The sequence below is a fragment of the Mastigoproctus giganteus genome, chromosome 7 (assembly GCF_048544385.1).
Source record: "Mastigoproctus giganteus isolate SK-2022 chromosome 7, ASM4854438v1, whole genome shotgun sequence".
Classification (NCBI taxonomy): Eukaryota; Metazoa; Arthropoda; class Arachnida; order Uropygi; family Thelyphonidae; genus Mastigoproctus; species Mastigoproctus giganteus.
In genome coordinates this window covers 28,931,723-28,953,609 of record NC_143581.1, presented here as the reverse complement: position 1 = coordinate 28,953,609, position 21,887 = coordinate 28,931,723, and the positions used below count along the sequence as shown (strand labels likewise).

The 21,887-nt window shown below is 37.0% G+C and overlaps 1 protein-coding gene across 4 annotated transcripts in view; it reads right to left on the bottom strand.

Annotated features, from left to right (window-relative positions):
• LUBEL (Linear Ubiquitin E3 ligase) overlaps positions 1-21,887 on the bottom strand; it is a 215,769-nt gene that overhangs the window by 133,761 nt on the left and 60,121 nt on the right. For 3 of the 4 annotated variants that reach the window (XM_090377589.1, XM_090377590.1, XM_090377588.1), the window contains exons 4-7: positions 16,045-16,186; positions 9,214-9,434; positions 3,477-3,700; positions 718-1,040 (exon numbers count right to left, since the gene is read on the bottom strand). In XM_090377589.1, the coding sequence (XP_090233715.1) occupies positions 718-1,040; positions 3,477-3,700; positions 9,214-9,434; positions 16,045-16,186 (910 nt within the window). Of the gene's footprint in view, positions 1-717; positions 1,041-3,476; positions 3,701-9,213; positions 9,435-16,044; positions 16,212-21,887 lie in introns of all 4 variants that reach the window. The other variant, XM_090377591.1, reaches the window with a different exon arrangement.

The window sequence follows — 21,887 nt, the reverse complement described above, 5'->3', positions numbered from 1 at the left end:
TGTCATCTAATTTGTTAATAATGATGAGGTCAAGAATATTCTCAACCCTAGTACTTTCTCAAACACGCCCATACAAATAATAATCATCCAGTTTATTTAAAAATAATGAATAATAAAAAAAAAATGGAATGAGAATGAGAGTGAGAGAGAATATATCTTTTCAAAAACTGAATTATGATCTTTTTGATATGTGTAGAAAAGCTGCTGTTGTTTTATATAAGTGTAACACAGATATTTTGTGGCCACATGAGTAAAGGTTACTAAGTTTATTTCTATAAACAAAAGAGGTTCTTAAATGGTGGTCAGCAAAAGATGTTAAACAGCACTGTCCATTTGTCTATATTTTAGCCTTTCTACAGAAAAATATAAAATATTTTTAAAATATTTCAATTCACCTTTATACTAATAGAATTTTTAATTTCTGTTTTAGTAGGTTAATTTTTTTTTTATTATTTAGATTTACCAGATGCTGAAATCAATTTTACAAGGAAAACCAATTAATACAACTTCATTTTATTTTATTCTATTGCAAATTAACTTTGACAATTAATGCAGTTAGCAAATTCTTAGCACAACTGAATGAGTCCAAAAATAACTGTTTGGGTATTATAAAAGTATATTATTTTTGAATATTAGGACATATTCTAATGACTATTAGTAGGAAATTATTTAATAAAAAGAAACTGAAAATATACAATTTCACACCTAAAAACTTACCAGGATAAACTGCTGGATCATACATTACACTCTGACTACGTTTTGTTCTAATATCTTTACCAACATGACCACTAGTTTCTGTTTGATTTACAGAATTAGGCTGATTATTGCTAGAAGGTTGTTGAGCTAAACTGCCCCAAGAACCAGCAAAAAATGGAGAAAAGTTCATATGAGGATAAGGGGCAAAAGGATGAGGGTAATGTGGGGGAAGATGAGGTTGAGAATAGGGAAATGAAGGTAAAGTAGGCTGGGATGAAGACAAATCAGTCACACTTGAACTGTGATACATTGCTGTCCGATGCTCCACAACAGTTGGTGAGGGGCTGTAATAAACAGAAAATAAAATCAGAATTAGATAGTGACTTTACATCACTTGGTGCAACTAAACTTTATGGTTTAATTTCATCAATCTTACTTTACTTAAATATGTATCAGAACTTCTTAGTTCCAGTTTGAGTGGCAGAGTCACGTTACTAATTTTTGTGAATATATGAATTGCATCTATTATGCAATTAATTTAAAGCTAATCAACATGCTTAACATAAATGTTGTTTCATCAGAATTGCATTTCAGAGTTATTGCTTCTCTTTTCCAGGCTATAAAATTACAACTTATATATACATACTTGGAGGTACTAAGAAAAATTAAGAGCAAAGCAAGCACAGCCATACCAATTAAATGCTAAAGTGATGAAATGAAAGCCTGCAGTCTTTATTTGCAAATATGTGTTTCAACATTGTGTGGTTCTGACATCTAAGTGCATTTTGCTCCTGCTCCACCAGCCCATCCTTCAGCCACCAGCAATTATCCAAGTTCACTTAACCTGGTACACCAACCTTGTTTAGAAAACAGCCAAGTCATGGGTTTTACCTTTTGCTGCTGTTGTTACAGTAGACTCTCGATTTTCCGGGATAGATGGTAAAAATAAAATCCCGGATAATCAATTTCCTGATTAATCCAAAAATATCAAAAAATGTTCAGCAACATACCTAAAAAATATGGCAGTAGATAAAACACAAAAAAACTTACCAAGCAGTTTTCAAACTTTTGAATAATTTATAGTTTTTGTTCAACTGAAAGCACAACTCTCTTGCATTTACCCATTATTTTTGCAAATTCTAAACAAAAAAAATATTTACTATAAAAAAATTTCAACACTCCTGATAAACAACAAAACAAAATTTGTCTTTTTGCAGTGCAACGGCACACAACAATCCATGCCATGCACTAAAACAAACTAAACATTTGTTCTCTTTCTATTGTTTTGTTTGAGCAGCGGGTGTGAGGACAGTGGGGTTGCGGGATGATAGGTACATTTATCTCCCAATCGTGACTTATAATGCCACTTCTTGTGGCTTATTTATGACTTGCAAGACATCTGTTTATACCTATTCTACTATTTATTACTTGAATTTTATGATTTCTGGTGGATATATATTTTTTTTCCTTTGGGGTCTTGAAGTGTACTGGTTAATCCACTTCCCGGTTAATCTGATTCCAGTAAATTGAGTCTGCTGTATTCATACAGCAAGTTAGCATTAAAGGCCTTATTGCATTGTGTACTATATATCTCCAAATGTGCATTCACAGGCCACTTTGCATGTTGTGCAGGTGAAAAAAACTCAGAAGGAGAACCCTACTTCCTTCAAATGAAATTACCTAACTACAACCTCAACTGAAGAAGGCCTTAAGAATTCCTCCAGTCTTGGATGCAATTCAAACCTTCAACTCACCAAATGAGTAACCACTGGCAAATACTAATTACTTTAACAAAGAACTCACCTGATACCACAGCAAAATAGCAACATTGTATTTTCATTTCTGATGTAAACTAACCTTTATACTTCTGTGGGCTACTCATTTTTATTTATGTATTCAAATCTCTTGACATTAACTAGTATTAGGCTAACATGTTATATGTCTCTAGAAATTTCAGTTATTATTATTTCCAGTTTTAATTTTGCATCTTCATTGTATCAACTATATAGTCACAAGCCATTTTTTTTAACTTTCTCATTTTTTTTTATTGTTCTTTCATTCCTTTTCCTTCCCTCATCACTTTATATATACATACATACATACATATATATACTGTAAAGATTAATAGGAGAAGAAGGAGTACGAAAAAGGAAACTGATTATGGACAAAGGTAACTGATAGCCAGAAAGGACCTAATGACCATAATAGTATAATAAGTAAGTAAATAAAAGTAGTAGAGATAAGAGAAGTAAGTAAAGAAAAATTGTAGAAATAAGAAGTAAAAACTGTGAAAGAAGAAAGAAGAGAGAAAAGATGGATATGGGGAAAAAAATTAATACATATATAAAGAAATAAGTCAATATTATTATACCAGATATATACAGGCTGGCCTCGATTAACGCAATTAATTCGTCCCACGAGCGCATCGCGCAAAACAGAAATGCGTTAATCAAATATTAATAATCAATAGGAAAAATTATATTAGCATCTGATAAGTTTGCTCTGAAAGTGACAGACCTGATGCTGCAAAAGATCTAATATCTCATCTATTTCTTTACTTCCAACGATACTGAGTACTGGAAATTTAAAATTTCTGGACAAGTCTACTTTTGTATGTGAAATGTTGGCTCACTCAAAAGGCTGGCTGTTGTATAATTGGTTCTGTCTTGCTTGCTGCATATTACTCAATGCAGTAATAGAAACACAACACAATAAGTTCAGATTGATGTTTGTTTCCACCTACAACATTTTAATTTTCTATAAAAAGGAAAAAAACTTACCTTCCAGGACCCACGAACCCATGATGTGGGGACTGCCTATGAAGAGTTCCAAACTGAAATGAGCCATGATTATCAGATACTGGACTAGGCATCCTTGCATCAAAGGAATCTGTAGGAGTCTGAAACATTTCAGGAGAGTGTCCCCACCTTCCTCTTTCTCCAATACTATTACCACGAGGTCTCTCAAATGTAGGTTGCTCATCCCACCTTTCTGATGGCAATGGCTATACAAAGTAAAACTAACTTAAAACAGCAGTCTCAAATGCATTAAAAGAATATAATTCATTATCAGCCCAGCATCAGGCACACCAATTGTTATCCAACAAAAAAAAAGAAGAAAAAAAAAACTAACTTGAAAATCGTAACAACAATTAGAATTACATCAATGTGATAATATTCTTTCAGTATAGTCATGCTTTTCAATCAGCTGCAATCCAGCAGTTATCATAAACAGTCACAAGTAGGGAGATTGCAGGTTTGAGCCTGTATGCTGCCAAAAATGCATGACCTACTGTAAAACCATGCTGCCGGAAATTCTAGTGGCACAGTTCCCAGAGGGTAGTGCATTTTTCAAGCGGGCTGCCCTTAATTCAATATGCATACAGTCATAAAACATAAAGTAAAAACATATATACAGTAAATATAAAATTGTTCTGGCTTTGGCTATCATCAGAATAAACAGATTTTTTTTATTTATTCCAAAAATACTAAGTATTGTACAAAATGCAACTATGTGCCTACTTGTGAATTCATTTTTGGTGTGCCCACTATTGTGTTAATTTGTAAAATATAAATAAAATGATTAGCAAAGTTATGCATTCACATACTAAAGGAATTTCACTGTTCTCAAAAATACACTTGAACTAATTTAAATTATTTTAGTGAAAAAAAACATTATGGCAGATATACACTCATGAGCCAAAACATTTTGACCCACCCTTGTCTTCACAAGTGAATGTATCCCATAGCACCTAGGAGTGGTCACCAACCAGCACAATATATATAGTGAAGACACATGTAGTGCCTATCAGTTCATTAAAACAAAGCCTGTGCAATGTGAAGGGAAGGACACGATAGAGTTTGAATGGGGAATGATTTGCAGTGCTAGGAGAGTAGGGGGGCACCATCTCAGCAATTGCAGGCATTGTCGGCTGGTCAAGGGCCATTGTACACAACCACCCAACATACTGGGATGGGAAGACCACTACTGGTTGACAGTTAAGGTGAACAACAGTTGATATGCTGTCCAGGTCAACAGACAGGCCATGATCCCTCAATTAATGACTGACAACAGCCAGGGTGCACAAAGAAATGTTTCCGAGCATACCATCCAGCAGATTGGCCTATAGAATAGCCAACCTGTGCATGTGCCCATGCTGACCGACTGTCATTGATATTTCCACCTGTAGTGGGCACGGTAGCACCATTCCTGAACAATGGAAAACTGGAAAAAGTCACCTGGTCTGATGAATCATGGTTCCACCCCAATCATGGAAATGGATGTATGGGTATTTGATGGCAAGCAGGTAAACAACTGCAACCAGACTACACGGTTGGATAAAAACAGGTCAGTGGCGGTGGTATCATGGTTTGTGGGGATATTTTTGTGGACATCATTAGGTCCCCCATCCACATTGAACACAACACCACCACTAGATCTTACCTCAGCATTGTCTTGGACCAAGTTTTGCTCCTCCATGGTGACTGTGTTTCCAGATGGCATGGACTCTTTCACCCAGACAACACCCTGTTTCATAATACTAGCGCTGTGCAGGAATGGTTTGAGGATCATGTCTAAGCATTTCGTGTGCTCTTCTGGCTAAGAAATTTCTACAGCATAAATCCATCAAACATTTGTGAGATGCAGTGGAATGCAGCATTTGTCAGTCCATTCCAGTGCCTTGCTCCATTACCAAACTCTGGGAACTCCTGTTTAGCTGGTTCACAATACCTGAGGACACCTTTGACAGTCTCATGGAGTCAATGTCACACTGAGTGCATGCGATTATCATGGCAAAATACAGCCAAACATGCTATTAGGTTGGTGTTCATAATGGGTATATGCCATGCTGATTGGCATGGCATACACCCATTTGCTATAATTTATGCTTAAATGTTCTTCCCCCACCAAGCAAGTTAGGAAAGATCATTAAGTTCGAGCACATTTGACTGATTTCTTAAATTATAAAGCTATAATTAGGTGCCTCATTGTTGCACTATAAATAAAAGCAGACATCTCTTCAGAGAAGTAATTTATAGGTTCTTTAGGTAAAAAGTCTTTAATTTCCCAAATGAAAATCCTTGCACCATTAATCTACTGTAAGTTGTCATGAATATTTAATGCTTATGATTAAATTATGCTTCTGGATTTAAATACATGATGACTGGAAAGTCACTCACTACTTTTAAAGTTGTGATACACTGGCTAGTATATAGCTGAGTCATCATTCAATCAAAATTAACAGTCATTACAAACCAGAATTAGAGAGAGTCTTAAGTAACATAACCAATCATTTCCTGAATAATCTCCTCCAACTGGTCAACATCATCTGACCACTCTATTTATACATGTCAGCCTATCCATCTGTTAGGAAAAGTGATATTCAGCCAGTTGTACACAGGAATACAGAAGTCAAGTGGAGCCCCATCCTGCAGAAAGAGAACCTGCTGTGAATTTGGCCAATTTCTTAAATTGGGGAAAGCAAATGGCTGTGGCATGTAAAGATATCACAATTTGTTGTATCATACAAAATGAAGGTCCAGTGATCCTGTTAGACGTCATTCTGCAGCATAAGGTAGCTTTTGAATGACTCTGGTTCTTTTCAGTTGTCTCTTGGGGATCATGTGGACCCCCAATAATAGCTATTGTACATGTTGACAAATCCCACAACATGAAAAACAGCTTCATCTGACCACAGGATTCTGTTTAAAAAAAAACAGCATCCTGTGGTCAGATGAAAAAAAAAAAAAACAACTAGTATTGTTATTTAAAATCTGATTAATGCCCATTTCCCAGGGAATGTCTCACCACTAAAAACTAGGCAATGTACACTGAAAGGACAGAATTCATGGGATACCTGGTTCCTGGGCAACACAACACAACACTGTCACCCCTCTCACTAGTGGATGCACCCACCACTTAGCAAGTATATAGGCCCACTGCATTCATGTAGAGGGTAACTTGATGTTAGTATGGATAAACGTCGTGAGTTAACCGACTTTGAAAGAGGGATGATAGTGGGTGTCCAACGCATGGGTCACTCTATCTCAGAGGTGATACAGAAATTGCACTATCCTCGTTTGACAGTATCAAGAGTGTATCAGGAATACGCCAGTTCCGGAATAACATCTCATTGTGGACAGAGAAAGATGATGGATGAATGTGGCCATCAACATCTGTCTCGCATTGTTTCAGCCAATCGGAGAGTGACAGTGGCACAAATCACCGCAGACTTTAACGAGGGAGGTGCCAGAAACGTTTCCACCAAGATCATCTGGTAATCATTAGCTGCAATAGGTTATGAGAGCCACCGACTCACCAGAGTCTCATTGCTAACACCACGACACAGGACTCTATGCTTCAACTGGGTGAAAGAACATCGGCACTGGAACTTGGATGATTGGAGATGGGTCTCCTGGTCCGATGAGTCCTGTTTCCAATTATTTTGAGCAGATGGGAGTGTATTTGGCAGAAAATTGCACAAAGCTATGCAGACCTATCATGTCAACAAGAAACTGTTCAGGCAGATGGACAGTCGATAATGGTTTGGGGCATATTCAACTGCACATTGGGACCTCTGATACATCCAGATGCATCTCTGAATGGTCCAGGTTATGTGTCCATCCTTGCAGACCACCTGCATCCCTTCATGGTCATCATGCACCACAGGGCAATGGACTCTTCCAGCAGGACAATGCACCTCACCACAGAGCCGTGGTGACTAGAACATGGTTCTAAGAGCATTCTGCAGATTTTACCACCATGGAATGGCCTCCCTGTTCACCAGAAATGAACCCTGTGGAGCATCTTTGGGATGCTGTGCTGTGGAAAGGTCCATTTGAGCTTCGGATCTTCCACCCAGAAATGCAATGGAATTATGGACAGCAGTGCAGCAAGCATATATAGAAATAGATAGAAATACCTGTGGAACTCTTTCGTAACTAGTGGACTCAACGCCTCGTCATGTAACTGCCCTTATCCTGGCAAAAGGTGGGCCTACCCATTATTAGGTAGATATTCCATGATTTCTGTCCACTCAATGTATATATACAGGCTGTCCATAAATGATCTTAATGATTTCATTCAGTGGCACATTTAGGAAGGGGGAAGGGATCATAATAAGAAATAATGTTTTATAAACATAATTTATTATGACCTTTGAAGCATTAACATGAAATGCATATTCTCTGGCTAAGTGGCACCTCAAAACATCCCTTTGGCTGGTTGTTAGACAAGCTACCCAGTGGAACTGTCTACTAATAACTACTTCTTGGCCTCTTATAATTGGTGCCAAGGCATGGGTCAAGTAGGCCCATGAGGAAAGATGGCTCTTAGTAAAGTGCACAATTTGTATTCCAACACAGAAATAAACAGATAAAAAGAGCAGAAGTGCAAAGCTGTGAACAATTGGAAAAACAGCATTCTTAAAAATACAATCAATGTCTCTTTTTTTTTCTTTTTTTGTGAAGAATGCAAGGTGTGGCAACCCCACAAAGTAACACATGGCTGCAGGCAATGGCCCCAAAAAAGTGCAAGCATGTTGGGAAGGAATTATAGCGTGGAAAATGTTATGGTATAGAATGGGGCAACTGATAATGTTGTATGACAAGGTGACAGGGGATATCTCAGCTCACGGGAAGGTTTGTTGTTGTTTGTTATTTGGTTTTTAGGAGCATTAGCAACTAAGGCCATATTGCTCCAGGATATGCGGTGGTCATTCCCTGACCTTTCCGCATCCTCCGTATTTGGTGGTGACGGGCTCGAACCCCGGTCTAATCAAGAAGTGTGTGCTACGCACTGCTGATCCTTCCCACCTGGCTACAGAGGCGCCTACACAGGAAGGTGATGCATCCCATAATATGCTATTTTTTTTTCAAGACAACAATGGAAGCTTTCAAGTTAACAATGCCATTAACCATCATGATGGATATGTATGAAAATGGTTTAGTGGAAATGATAGCAATATGCAGTATCTACATTGCCTTCCACAGTCAATGAATTTACCTCTATAACTGCAGAATCTTAATCTTTTCTTATTTTGGTACAGAGCACACAGGTAATATGGCCTTGATTATGTGCTATATCTGCAACTGAGCATGCATGTAGATGGGCTGATTTGAATGGATCTACATGGACTGAAAAACCTTGAACAACTCATGGGAAAGGGACACTATTCCCTTCATCTGAGATACTAACTACAGCAGTAGAGGCTGCAGTTAGTTGATTTCGGTGAATTAAGCTAATTTTAAGAATTTGTTTGCTCTACAATGGGAATTTGAACCCACTATATTATCACAGAGGGGTGCACCCCTTTTGCAGGCATGCCATAATGCATGCACGCTGTAAACCTTTTACTTAGAAAAGGTTTCTAATATTTTGCCAGAATGACCATAAGAAAACTGTGTATCAGGATCCAAGAAGTGCTCTGGACAACTACAGTATTAATCACAGGAATTAATAAAGTGGTTAAAGTAATGAGAAAAATACAGAAAGAGAATTTAATTAATCAATCATTACCTGACCATTTAAATAGTATGGTTTAGGAGGAGGCAGAGGCTGACTATGGCGTTCACTTTTTAATTCTGCCTTACCACTGAGTTCTAAAACTGGAAGGGGAATAAGCTGGTCCTGAGAGCCAGACAGACTCCGAGAATGTTGATCTAAATTCCTAAATCCTGGAGAAGTACTGGTGCGTGGCAAAGTACGTTCAGGGAGAGCAGGAGGCGGCTCTTCATCATCTTGAAAAAAATTGTATATAAAAATAAATTTGAAACATTTAGATTCCAAATTTAAAGCTATGACCTTTTTGGTCTTTTTAATAATTTATTATCTATTAGGATAAGAATATGTTGTTTGAATGCATTGCTGAAGGCCTTATATATTACAGCACTTGTCGTACTTAAAATAAAAATTTATAAGGTTGTTTTATTATAGAAGTAAAATTCCTTATCAAAAAAGTGAAAAGAAGTGAAACAATTTGTTTCATCCCTTGGTCACATAAAATATGACAGACAGGATTATACTATTTTTTAAACACTGTTGATTTTTCAATCAGAAGTGTTTAAAAAATAATAATAAACAATAACACACAGACACAAGTATAATACCACTTTACACACAAAATTTCTCTTACATCTTTTTTTTTACTTGAAAATGTGGACCAGGAAAATTATTTAATTTTATTATAAGTTATAAAAAAAAGTACAGTATTATTCATTTAATTCAGAAGAAGGTTTCAACCAATCTGTTGTTCATGTGAATACAGCCTACAAAACTACTTTTTTGTGCTGCACTCATTTTCTCATGCCTAGTGGTAGTGGTGATTTTGTTAGTTAAACAGGTCACAGTTATGGAATTCAAATAAGAAAATATTCTTACAGTTTTAGAAAATAACGGAACACTACTCAGAAACAACTACATTCATCAATGAGACCTAAAGTAACTACTTTTTTAATCAAATAACATCACCCCATAGATGAATCTGTTATTTATTAAAAATCAAAGGCACTGTGGAAATGGTTTCAGATCTGTTTAGGTCACTCATCAGACTAAAGGTAGCCTCAATTAGTGATTTTGTGTTCTGCAGTTGAATAAATGTATCAAATCTAAACAAGAAAATCTTCCAAGTAAAAAATAACAAAACACTACTCAGAAACAACTACGTTCATCAATAAGAAGTAAAGTAACTAATTTTTTTTAATCAACTAACATGATTTAAAATAAAGTAGTTATTTTCGTTACTTTCGTTATGTTCTTGTTTACACTCTGGCACAACCATCAAGTCAGAGGAGTTCACAAAATATCACGAATACAATCATTATTTATCATATATAGTAGTCACATGAGCTTGAACCACAGTCGACTCAAAGAGCATGTGCTACTGAACTCTTGCTCATAATCGCTTAACTATCTAATATTCCAACTAATAGGATGCATTGCCCTAATTCAGCACTAAATAAAGGAAGGGAATGAATCTGATTGGTCCACTTGACATCGATGGTTCGACTGTTGATGATCCTGCTCAGATAGCAAACAAACTGAATGAGTATTTTGCATCTACATTCACACATGAGGAATTATTAAGGTTTGAAAATGGCAGAAGGTTTCAAATTGTAGCAGGATACTTAATGATTTTGTAATAACTGAAAGCAAAGTGGAGGAGAAATTGTTGAAGTTAAACATAAGAAAAGCACCTGGGGTGGATCGGATCTATCTAGTTATATTAAAGGAGGCAGCAAAGCAACTAAGCAAACCCTTAGCCATAATTATGAGAGCATCCTTGGACTCAGGGGAGGTTCCCACGGACTGGAGATGTGCAAATGTATCCCCAATTCACAAAGGGGGATCGAAGGGTGACACGAGTAATTACAGACCAGTTAGTTTAACTTCTGTTCCGGGTAAAATAATGGAGTCACTGGTTAAAGATGCATTGCAGGATCATCTAGACAAGACTGCGGCAATAATTCAGACACAGCATGGTTTTGTTAAGGGAAAGTTTTGTCTGACAAATTTGATAGGATATTATGATGTGGTTACAAAGGAACTGGATGCAAAAAATAATTTTGATATCATATATTTGGATTTCAGGAAAGCTTTTGACACTGTTGCGCATGGAAGACTATTGTACAAATTGGAGCAGAATGGTATTAAGGGTAAGTTGCTACAATGGATAAAAGGATGGTTAAGTGGGAGAAGACAGAGGGTGGTAATCAATGGGTGCTGCTCGTCGTGGACTAATGTTATTAGTGGAGTCCCACAGGGTTCGGTGTTAGGTCCACTGTTGTTTTGTATATTTATCAATGATATTGATGAAGGTATATCAGGCTCAAAGGTATATCAAACTTAATGTCGAAGTTTGCAGATGATACAAAGGTTGGCAGGGTTGTTAATGACAGTAATGGCAGTGTGCTACTGCAACAGGATCTAGATAATTTGGGCAGATGGGCTAAGAAGTGGCAACTGAAGTTTAACCTTGACAAATGCAAAGTAGTGCATATGGGTAGAAGTAACCCCAGAGAAACATACCAACTGTGTGGTACTATGCTTAAGGTGGTAGAAAATGAAAAAGACCTGGGAGTAATTGTGCAGTCAGATATGAAGTTTTCTTAGCAATGCAGACAGGCTGCCAGGTGATTGTCCATCTGTATAAGGCAATGGTCAGGCCACGCTTTGAGTACTGCATACAGATCTGGAGATCTCATCTTAGGAAGGAAGTAGATTTACTTGAGCGTGTACAGAGAAGGGCAACAAGATTGGTGAGGGGAATGAAGGGATCCTCTTACCAAGAGAGGCTCAAGTTCTGCGAATTGCAGGCTGGAGACTAGGCATCTGCGTGGTGATCTGATTGAGGTGTATAAGGCCTTGAATGGGTTGAGCATGCTGAATTCTGATGGGATCCTTCCACTTGTTTAGATTAAGAACCTAAGGGGGCATAAATTCAAATTAAGAAAAGACAGATGTAGAATAGATGTGCGGGAATTTGCCTTTAGCCAGCGGGTGGTTAATTGCTGGAACAAACTTCCATCTGTCGTTGTGGAAGTTGATAGGTTGAATAAATTTAAGGAGGAACTGGACAGGCATTTGGAGGGAATGGTGTGATATTTTTTTTTTTTGGCTGATGCTGCATAAGCTTATACACTTGCTTTCTTGCATCACATGCCACTACTAACTACTACTACTACTACTACTAAATTGTTGAATTAAGACAACACCAATCGAAAGCCTTACTAAATCTTACCGAGAGTGTGCTCTACAGAATTACTACAATCATTAAATCCGATGGCGCCCATTTCAGATAATAAATTTTGTTTTTCTTAGACTACAATTTCTCTCAATCTCCCAGTACATGCTGGAAAACAACTATATTTGTATATAACTATATTTTTTTTATAATAATGCACGTACTAAGCAGAAAGAGATGAATTGTTCAAAAGATTCCTAGCAGAGGTTTCTTAGCATAAAAATTACACAGACTTGTTGCTATCTGGCAGCACTAACACTACTACTAACAGCATGTTGCAGTATTATTTTTTAGGAAAACATCAAGCACAGACAACTTGCATATAATGAAATGAGCACAGTACGCTATGTTAAGCAGAAACAGTATTTTAATACAATACTACACTAATGATTTGCTATAGGAAATGCACTCTAGAATACCAAGGCAATGAAAAAAGCAAAATACAACCATTAAGATTCCTCAGAGAAAAGAACCGATGTCACAAAGTCACTCAAGTACAAATAACTGAAACTGTATTGTAGTATATTAAAATAGTATTTACATTAATAAAGTATAGATTGGTCATTCCATTATATTATATTATAACTATACAGTATCCTTAAGAAACAACATCAGATTATGGACAACTGCGAAGAAATTCACATAAAAAAATGAAATGATCAAGGTTCCACACCTTTTCTTCTTTTTTATAAACTAGTCATAAATAAATACAACCATTAAATGCTTAATAGTTTTTCAGCACATAATCTTCCTCTTGACTTTCAGCTATTGGTTTCTTTTCTCTTCTTAAGATCCAACTCTTTAGTTTCATCTGAGGCATAAACAGAACAGAGGCGTAACTAGGGTAAGGTGAGTATGCCACAGGTGCAGATTCACCATGTGACAAATGGAGTTAAAGACAGAATAACTGAATTTATAATTTATTTTAAAAATATGAAAAAACATGAATAATTGGATAATAGGTATTTTTTTATAATTATAATTTAAATAATATTATAATTAAAATATTAATTAATATTATCTCTCTATACATTAAAAACGTTTTCCTCCTAGGGATATTTCTTCGAGCCAATGGGAGAAGAGGGCAAGGCAATTACATCACTACAAATGCAATTAATTATTGACAACTGCCTCCATAATGTTCACCAACCTCGTGCACATGCTTCACTGTCTAACATTTGATGTTCCATTGTAAAGTTTTTTGGGTATTCATGAATATTGAATATTTGTAAATAGTTTAGTATTTTGTAAATACTCCTAATTTTGAATATTTGTATAGTTTGTAAATATTTCAGTTAAATAATTTAGTCCTGCTCTTTTGGAAACAACAATATTCCTCATGCATTATGGAACCCGAAGCAAAAGACCTTTGGCTAAAATCAGTTATTTGGGTGCCACTTGTCTCTGCGCAGTGGGCGTGGTCATGGAACAAAGTGATTATATGGTCGAGTTCTGTGATTGGGTGATTATTGTGAATATGTTTTGTTTCTGATTATTTTGTGTTGTCGAGGAGGGGGGGGATACTTAGCTTAGGTAGGGTGTTTATCCCCTTATCCTGCTGTTTTAAAATCGGTAAATGAGTTACCAATTTGAAAACAGCGGCAAGTGGGAGGATAAACACCCTAGGAACGTCAACCTAGGAGGAAAGGGGCGGGCTAAACAGTGATTGGCACCTGCCAATCACTGCCTTCTTCCTGAGTTTTAGTCGAAGTATGGAGTGGTACCCAAGATCTGAAATTTTACCAGGCATTTTCCTAAGTGACCTATGTAGACGCAGGTAAATAATTACATAGTGATATTTATTCGACCTTAAGAAAGAACTACAAATGCACAGGTAAATAATTACATAGGTCATTAGATTAGATTAGATTAGATTAGATATCAATCAGTGCATTTCAACAGGTGTGTCTTTTACATAGAAAAGATTTGACTTATTCCATCATACCTCTACATATTATGTAGAAAAGTGTGCACAAGGGTTGGTGAACAGCAGGCTGAGCCCCCTAGTAATTAATTAAAATATTAATTAATATTAAAATTATAATATAAGTATAATTCAATTATTTTTATGAAAACAAAGGCACATTTCTGATATTTGGCCATAGGTGTCAAAATTTCTGGTTATGCTTCTGACTGAAAATAAGTAACAATATTCTTCTCATTCAAGCAGGTGGCACTGAACAAGCAGTGCCACCTACTTGTTCAGTGGGATTAGAAATTTGGCATAAATTGCGTAAAATTATTAAATTGCAACATCACCATTGTATAAGATCTACCACTTCTATATAGCTGCGTAAGGCTTGGCAAATCGGCAGCTTAAATCCCTAGCCCGGATAAATGGTGAGGATTGATGTCAGGAAGGGCATCCGGTCGTAAAAACTATGCCAAAACAAAAGGTGATTGATGGAAAGTAGATTTGTCAGGGCTACTGAACAAAGGACGGGTCCGGTTAAAGAAGTTAGTTCAGCTAGAGATGAAGAAGGAGTTGAAAAGTGTTAGAATAGGAACATTGAACATTGGGACAATGAATGGAAAGAGCAGAGTGCCGACCCCATATGAACATGGGAAGAAGGTAAGAAGAAGAAGAAGAAGAATTCTTCTCATTACTTATTTCAAGTACAACCAGATGCAACTTGTTTCATTACATCTCATATTCATCATATGAGATTAATGAAACGATGCCGCTATAAAATAACTTCAGCTAATTTACTGCATACATACATGATGCATTTGCACTAACTTATATGCAAGTCAGATAGAAATTAAATTTAGTGTGTAGGGAGTGTGTTGAGGACAGTGCACCCTACACCCCCATCCCAAAGTATTTCAGTCTGACAAAAACAAATTTATAGTACTTGATTTACAATACACAACTGCCACTAAAATCATTTTCAACATCTTCTGAACTAGTATTATTTGATAAAATGGAAAAATCTGTTGATCCAGAACTTGATTTACTAAGAGAAATTTCAATTTCTCAATTGCTGTTATCCACCAATTTTCATCATGAAAATCAATGTAATATAAAAGTAACATCTCTCAAAAGTTTAAGTCTAAGCTAAAACATGTTATTTTGCATACTTGACAATAATAAAATGGCAAAAGCAAATGTAGCTTGTCAAAGAAATCTTAATCTATACATTCACTCGAAAAGTAACATGCATGTTCATATTATCAAAGGATGAAAGTAGACCCATGTAGTCTAGAGTAGCCAAAATTATGACTGTAAAAAAACTTTCAGTATGCATACCATGTATGGGCAAATCAATTTCCAATTGGCACATCTGCCCATACCATATAGGGGGGAGGTCTGAGTTCAATTCCCATCTATGATAGAAGAATTTCTAAACTCTTCTTCAATCAGGGCTGCATTAGGCGATCTTAAGCAGAGGGAGGGCTCCCCCAGTGAATTATTCTGTGTTTTTCAGCTTGCACAACATGCAAATCAACCTGTAAACACACACTTGTATAGACATAATACACAATATGATCTAAGTCACTGATGCACCTAAAATCCAAAAATAACAATAACAACCAAATATGGGTAAGTCAGGCAAGCAGTTAATAAATAAAAAACAAAAAAAATACCAAAGACAGCAGTATCTTACCCAAAGATAGATCATGTTCCATTGATAAAGAGTCGAAATTTGCATCTTTTGGAAGAGCTGGAAGGGGTCGTGTACTCATAAATCGCTTGATACTATTCAATCTCTCTGACCATGTGAATTCTTTTTTAGGCAATGGAGGACTCTAATAAAAGGGGAAAAATTACAAACTAATATTTATGTACAATTTGAACTGTCCTTAATGATGTTTATTCATTATTTCATTATAAAATAGTAAGAATGCTAATAATATAATAATGCAAACCAATTACAGTTGAGTAATGATAATTCAAGTCTCATTAATCTGCAGTCTGCTTAAATCAAGGTTTTTTTTTCCTAGATCACATCTAGCAAAAAAAACTGTACCCACATAATAGCTTCATGGCATAGGTACCAAAACAAAAATAAGTAAATTAAGTCTTTTTCTCATTAAAAACTATCTACACACTAGCTGAAGAATTTTAAAGCACTTCTAATTGAATAACTTGCTACAGAGCTAAAGTATGAGTAAATATATATTAGCATTAGCATTAGTAGAGGTATATGATGCAAGAAAGCAAGCTTATGCAGTATCAGCAAAAAAAAAAAAAAAAAAAAAAACCTGCTCCCATTCCACCCCTCCGTTCGTTCCAAATACCTGTCCAGCTCAGCCTTAAATTTATTTAAGGCTATCAACTTCAACAACAAAAGATGGAAGTCTGTTCCACCAACCAACTACCTGCTGGCTAAAGGCAAACTTCCGCACATCTATCCTACATCTGTCTTTCCTAATTTGAATTTATGCCCTCTAAGGTGGTTATTCTGAGCAAGAGGAAGAATCCGTTCGGTATTGAGCATGCTGAAACCATTCAAGGCTTTATACACCTATATCAGATCACCTCACCGGTGCCTAGTCTCCAGACACTGTAATTTGCAAAATTTAAGCCTTTCTTCGTAAGAGCAACCCTTTGTTCCATTCATTAGACTTGTTATCCTTCTCTGTACTCGTTCCAACAGCTCTACATCCTTTTTAAAATGAGGCCTCCAGACCTGTATACAGTATTCAAGGTGTGGCCTGACCATTGCCTTATACAAGGGAATAATCAACTACTGCTCATCTCAGATGTCCAAATTATTTGCTGTATGATTCCTTTCGCCTCAAAGGTGGTACTTGTGCATATGTCCATTCTGATATTCCCTGTCAGAGACTTGGCAATTTGGAATCTCCTCTCTTTGATCTTCTCTGGCTTAAAATCTCTCTACCTCATTGTGTAAAATTCATCTGTTGTCTCTACCGTTCTCCCAACTCCACTAATCACTTGGAGCTCTTTGACTTCCTCTCTTTGCAACTTGACTTTCTCCAGTCCAACTTTCCTAACAGTGAGGTAATTTTCCTTGGTGATTTTAACGTTCACAACTCCAGCTGGCTTCCGTTTTCTAGTCACACCGACCCAGCAGGTCGAGATGCTGAGGCTTTTGCAATTACTAATGACCTAGCACAGATTGTTCATTTACCTACAAGAATACCGGACAATCCTAATCATACAGCCAATACGCTTGATCTTTTTCTCACAAACAACCCTTCTAAGTACAAGGTTGAAGTGAGAGGTCCTTTAGGCACTTCAGATCACAACTTGGTGATTGTCTCTTCTCCAATGGAACCTTTATCTCATGGCTATTCCCAACCTCGTATTGTTTGGCATTACAAGAATGCAAAATGGGATGACCTGCGTGACTTCTTTTCTTCTTTTCCTTGGTCTGATTACTGTTTCAAAACTTCTGATGTCAACGTTTGCTCAGATCATGTCAGTGAAATTATTCTTGCAGGAATGGAATCCTTTATCCCACACTCCACTTTAAAATCTCGTCCTTTATCTAAACCTTGGTTTTCCAATAAATGTGCTAAGGCTGTCCAAGAGAAGAATGCTGCATATCGTAATTGGCTTGTTTCTAATTCTTCAGTTTCATTTTCTGCCTACACCAAAGCTCGCAACAATTGTAAAGCAGTTATTAATCAGTCCAAACTAGAGTTTGAACAGGCTAAGAGTAGAAAACTTGCTTCTTGCCCTAATGGTAGCCGAGCATTCTAGTCTCTTGCCAAAGCTATTGGCCGCAACTTTTGCCCATCTCTGCTCCCATCTCTGTCCAAACCAGATGGTTCTGTTGTCACTTCAGCCAAAGGATAAAGCTGACCTGCTAGCATCCCATTTTTCTTCAAGCTCATGTATTAATGATCTTGGTAAAACACCTCCCACCATTCCTAACAAGCTCCATTCAATGCCTCCTGTGGTCTTCCGTCAAAAGGATATCAGAAGGATTTTGATGAATCTTGATGCTAAGAAAGCTCCAGGTTCTGATGGTATTTCTCCACTTGTTCTCAAAACCTGTGCTCCTGAACTTACTCCTATTCTTTGCCGCCTTTTTTCACTTTCTTATTCCAAAGGTGTTTTTCCTTCTGCTTGGAAATTTGCTCATATCCAGCCAGTTCCTAAAAAGGGTGACAAATCCCTCCCATCCAATTATCGTCCCATTGCAATTACTTCTACTCTTTCTAAAGTAATGGAGAAATCAATTAACCGCCAACTCTTAAACTACCTAGAAACCTTCCATCTGATCAACGATCGCCAGTATGGATTCCGTCAGTGTCGATCCACTGGTGATATTCTGGCTTATGTTACCCATTTATCGACTAATTCAATGGAAAGGTTCGGTGAAACACAAGTAGTTGCTCTTGACATCTCAAAGGCTTTTGATCGTGTTTGGCATAAAGGTCTTCTAAACAAGCTTCCATCTTATGGTTTGCCAACTATTTTTAGTAATTGGTTATCCAGTTTTCTCTCTGATCGCTCACTGAGGGTGATGGTAGATGGCTCTCTGTCTTCTAACTTCTCCACTAATGTCGGTGTCCCCCAAGGTTCAGTTCTTTCCCCCACTCTTTTCCTCTTGTATATCAATGACCTTCTCCCATTGACTGGAAATCCTATCCATAGTTTTGCCGATGATAGCACATTGCATTCAACTTTCCATTTTGAGAAACCTTGTCCAGCTCAATCAGCTTCAAGTTCTCAAAAATCTGCTGCCAATTCCTTAAATGCCGATCTTCAGGTAATTCTCCAGTGGGGCAAAGACAACTTAGTTGATTTCAACCCTTCTAAAACTCAATCTTGTCTTATATCTCGCAAAAAGGATTCTTCTGCTCCTATGCTTATTTTTAGTGACACTCCGATTTCTAGGCAAAATGATATATCTCTTTTGGGGATTACCCTGACTTCTAATCTCTCTCTCTCTTGGCACAAGCATATTACAAATATTGCTTCCTCTGCATCTAAAAAACTTGGTTTTCTCTTTCGCTCTCGGCGTTACTTTTCTCCCAAACAGCTGCTCACTCTGTATAAATCACAAATCCGCCCTGCCATGGAATATTGTTCCCACATCTGGGGTGGTGCCCCCAAAACCTCTCTCAGGCTTCTTGATTCCATTCAGAAGAGGGCAGTTAGGTTAATTAATGATTCATCACTAACAGAGTCTCTCCACTCGCTTTCTCATAGACGCACTGTTTCTGCTGCATGCCTCTTCTACAGATACTTCCATAAGGCACTGTTCTTCTGAATTGGCTTCTATAATTCCCGCTCTCTCTTTCAAAACAGTCCGAACACGTGCCGCCACCAGCCAACATCCATTTACTGTCCAACTTCAAACCCACAGAACCAACTTTTCATCTTTCTCATTTATTCATTCAACTGCCGTTTTCTGGAACAACCTTCCTTCATACGTATTTCCTGAAAATTACAATCTACAGAAGTTGAAGTCCAGTGTCAACAAATATCTTCTTTCGTCTTCTCAACCTCCAACCCAAGCACGGTACTAAGTACTATAGGTTATAATACCTCTCGTGTTTGGGGTTCTCATAAAAAAAAAAAAAAAAAAAAAAAAATCACCTCCTTCCTGCTAGAAAAATTCCTGTATATCATTGACATGACACTATGAGCTACTCTTGCAGACCATCTGCACTGCTCAGAAAACTTCATATCTGGCTGCACAATTACTCCCTGGTCCTTTTTGTTCTCTACCACTGTCAGTGTAGTACCACAGAGTTGATACATCACTCTGGGGTTACTGCTTCCCATATGTAGTACTTTACATTTGTCAATGTTAAACTTCATTTGCCACCTCTCAGCCCATCTGATCAACTTTTCTAGATCCTGTTGCAGCAGTGTACTGTCATTAGTGTCCTTAACAACCCTGCCAACTTTCGTATCGTCTGCAAACTTCGACATTAAGCTTGATATACCATCATCAATATCATTTATAAATACAGAAAACAACAATGGACCCAACACTGAACCCTGAGGGACTCCACTAATAACATTAGTCCACGATGAGCAGTGTCCATTGATTACCACTCTCTTGTCTTCTCTCACTCAACCATCCCTTTATCCATAGCAGTAATTTGCCTCCAATGCCACACTGCTCCAATTTGTTCAGCAGTCCTCCACATGCGCAACAGTATCAAAAACCTTTCTAAGATCCAAATATATGATATCAAAGTTATTCCCTGCATCCAGTTCCTTTGTGACCACATCATAGTATCCAATCAAATTGGTCAGGCAAGACTTTCCCTTAACAAAACCATGCTGTATCCGAGCTATAACTGAAGTCTTGTCTAGATGATCCTGCAGTGCTTCTTTAACCAGTGCCTCCATTAATTTTCCTGGAACAGAAGTTAAACTCAAAGGTCTATAATTACTTGTGTCAGCCTTTGATCCTCCTTTGTGAATTTGGGTCACATTTGCACATCTCCAGTCTATGGGTACCTCCCCTGAATCCAAAGAAGCTCTCATAATTATGGCTAAGGATTTGCTTACTTCCTTTGCTGCCTCCTTTAATATAACTGGATAGATCCCATCCACCCCAGTGCCTTTTTTATGTTTATCTTCAACAATTTCTCCTCCACTTTCCTCTCAGTTATTACAAAATCATTTAGCTCACTGCCAGAGTTTAATTCACCTCTGGCATTCCTCTCCCTGAATAACTCCTCATGGGTGTTATATTTTGTACCTGTTTGTTTTCATATGATTTTTCATTATTTATATAATTTTATTACCTTTTTTTTTCATTAGTTAAGTTTGTTTTTTATTAATTTTAATAAATAAAATTACAAAATATATTTATATTTTTATCATTCTGTATAATTCAAGTTGGTTCTCATTTATATTGGATTATTGAGATTCTACTACAGTAACAATACAGAAATATTCAATTATCCTTGATATCTATCATTGGACAGTGAAATTTTCCTTAACAAATGCCTCTCTAAAAGGAATACCTCTTGTTCTGTCTTTGGATTTTTACAGAAGTCTCTCTAATACAGATGCAGGGACATTTTCAAGGGTAATTGACAAATGCATTTTCAATGGTCAACATGAAGGCAAATGAAGGTTAAGGTCATTACAGTAAGACTAATTATAATTGGTTGGCTGTGGATTATTCATGGAACAAGCAGCATAATACAACGTTAATACTCTCACCACTGATGGTAAGGAATGTTTGCAAACTTGTTTGGGATGGTGTCCGATGCAGTTCCACCACTGTGCAAAAGTGTTAACCAGTAGCCCATGATGATTTTCCTTTACAAATACAGGATATCCACAAACCTCCTTTACAAAACTAAAACACTATTGTGTGAATAGGGTATATGATACAAATCTGAAACCACTTCAGGTGATAGAGTATATCTTAAAGTTTTCATTTTATTCACCAAATGGAAAAGCATAAAATTGTAATCAAAAGCTGAATTTACTCACCCTGAGAGAGCACAGTGCATACTCTGGTTCAATGAGCTGCAGTTTGCCACTGCTGTTATCTGT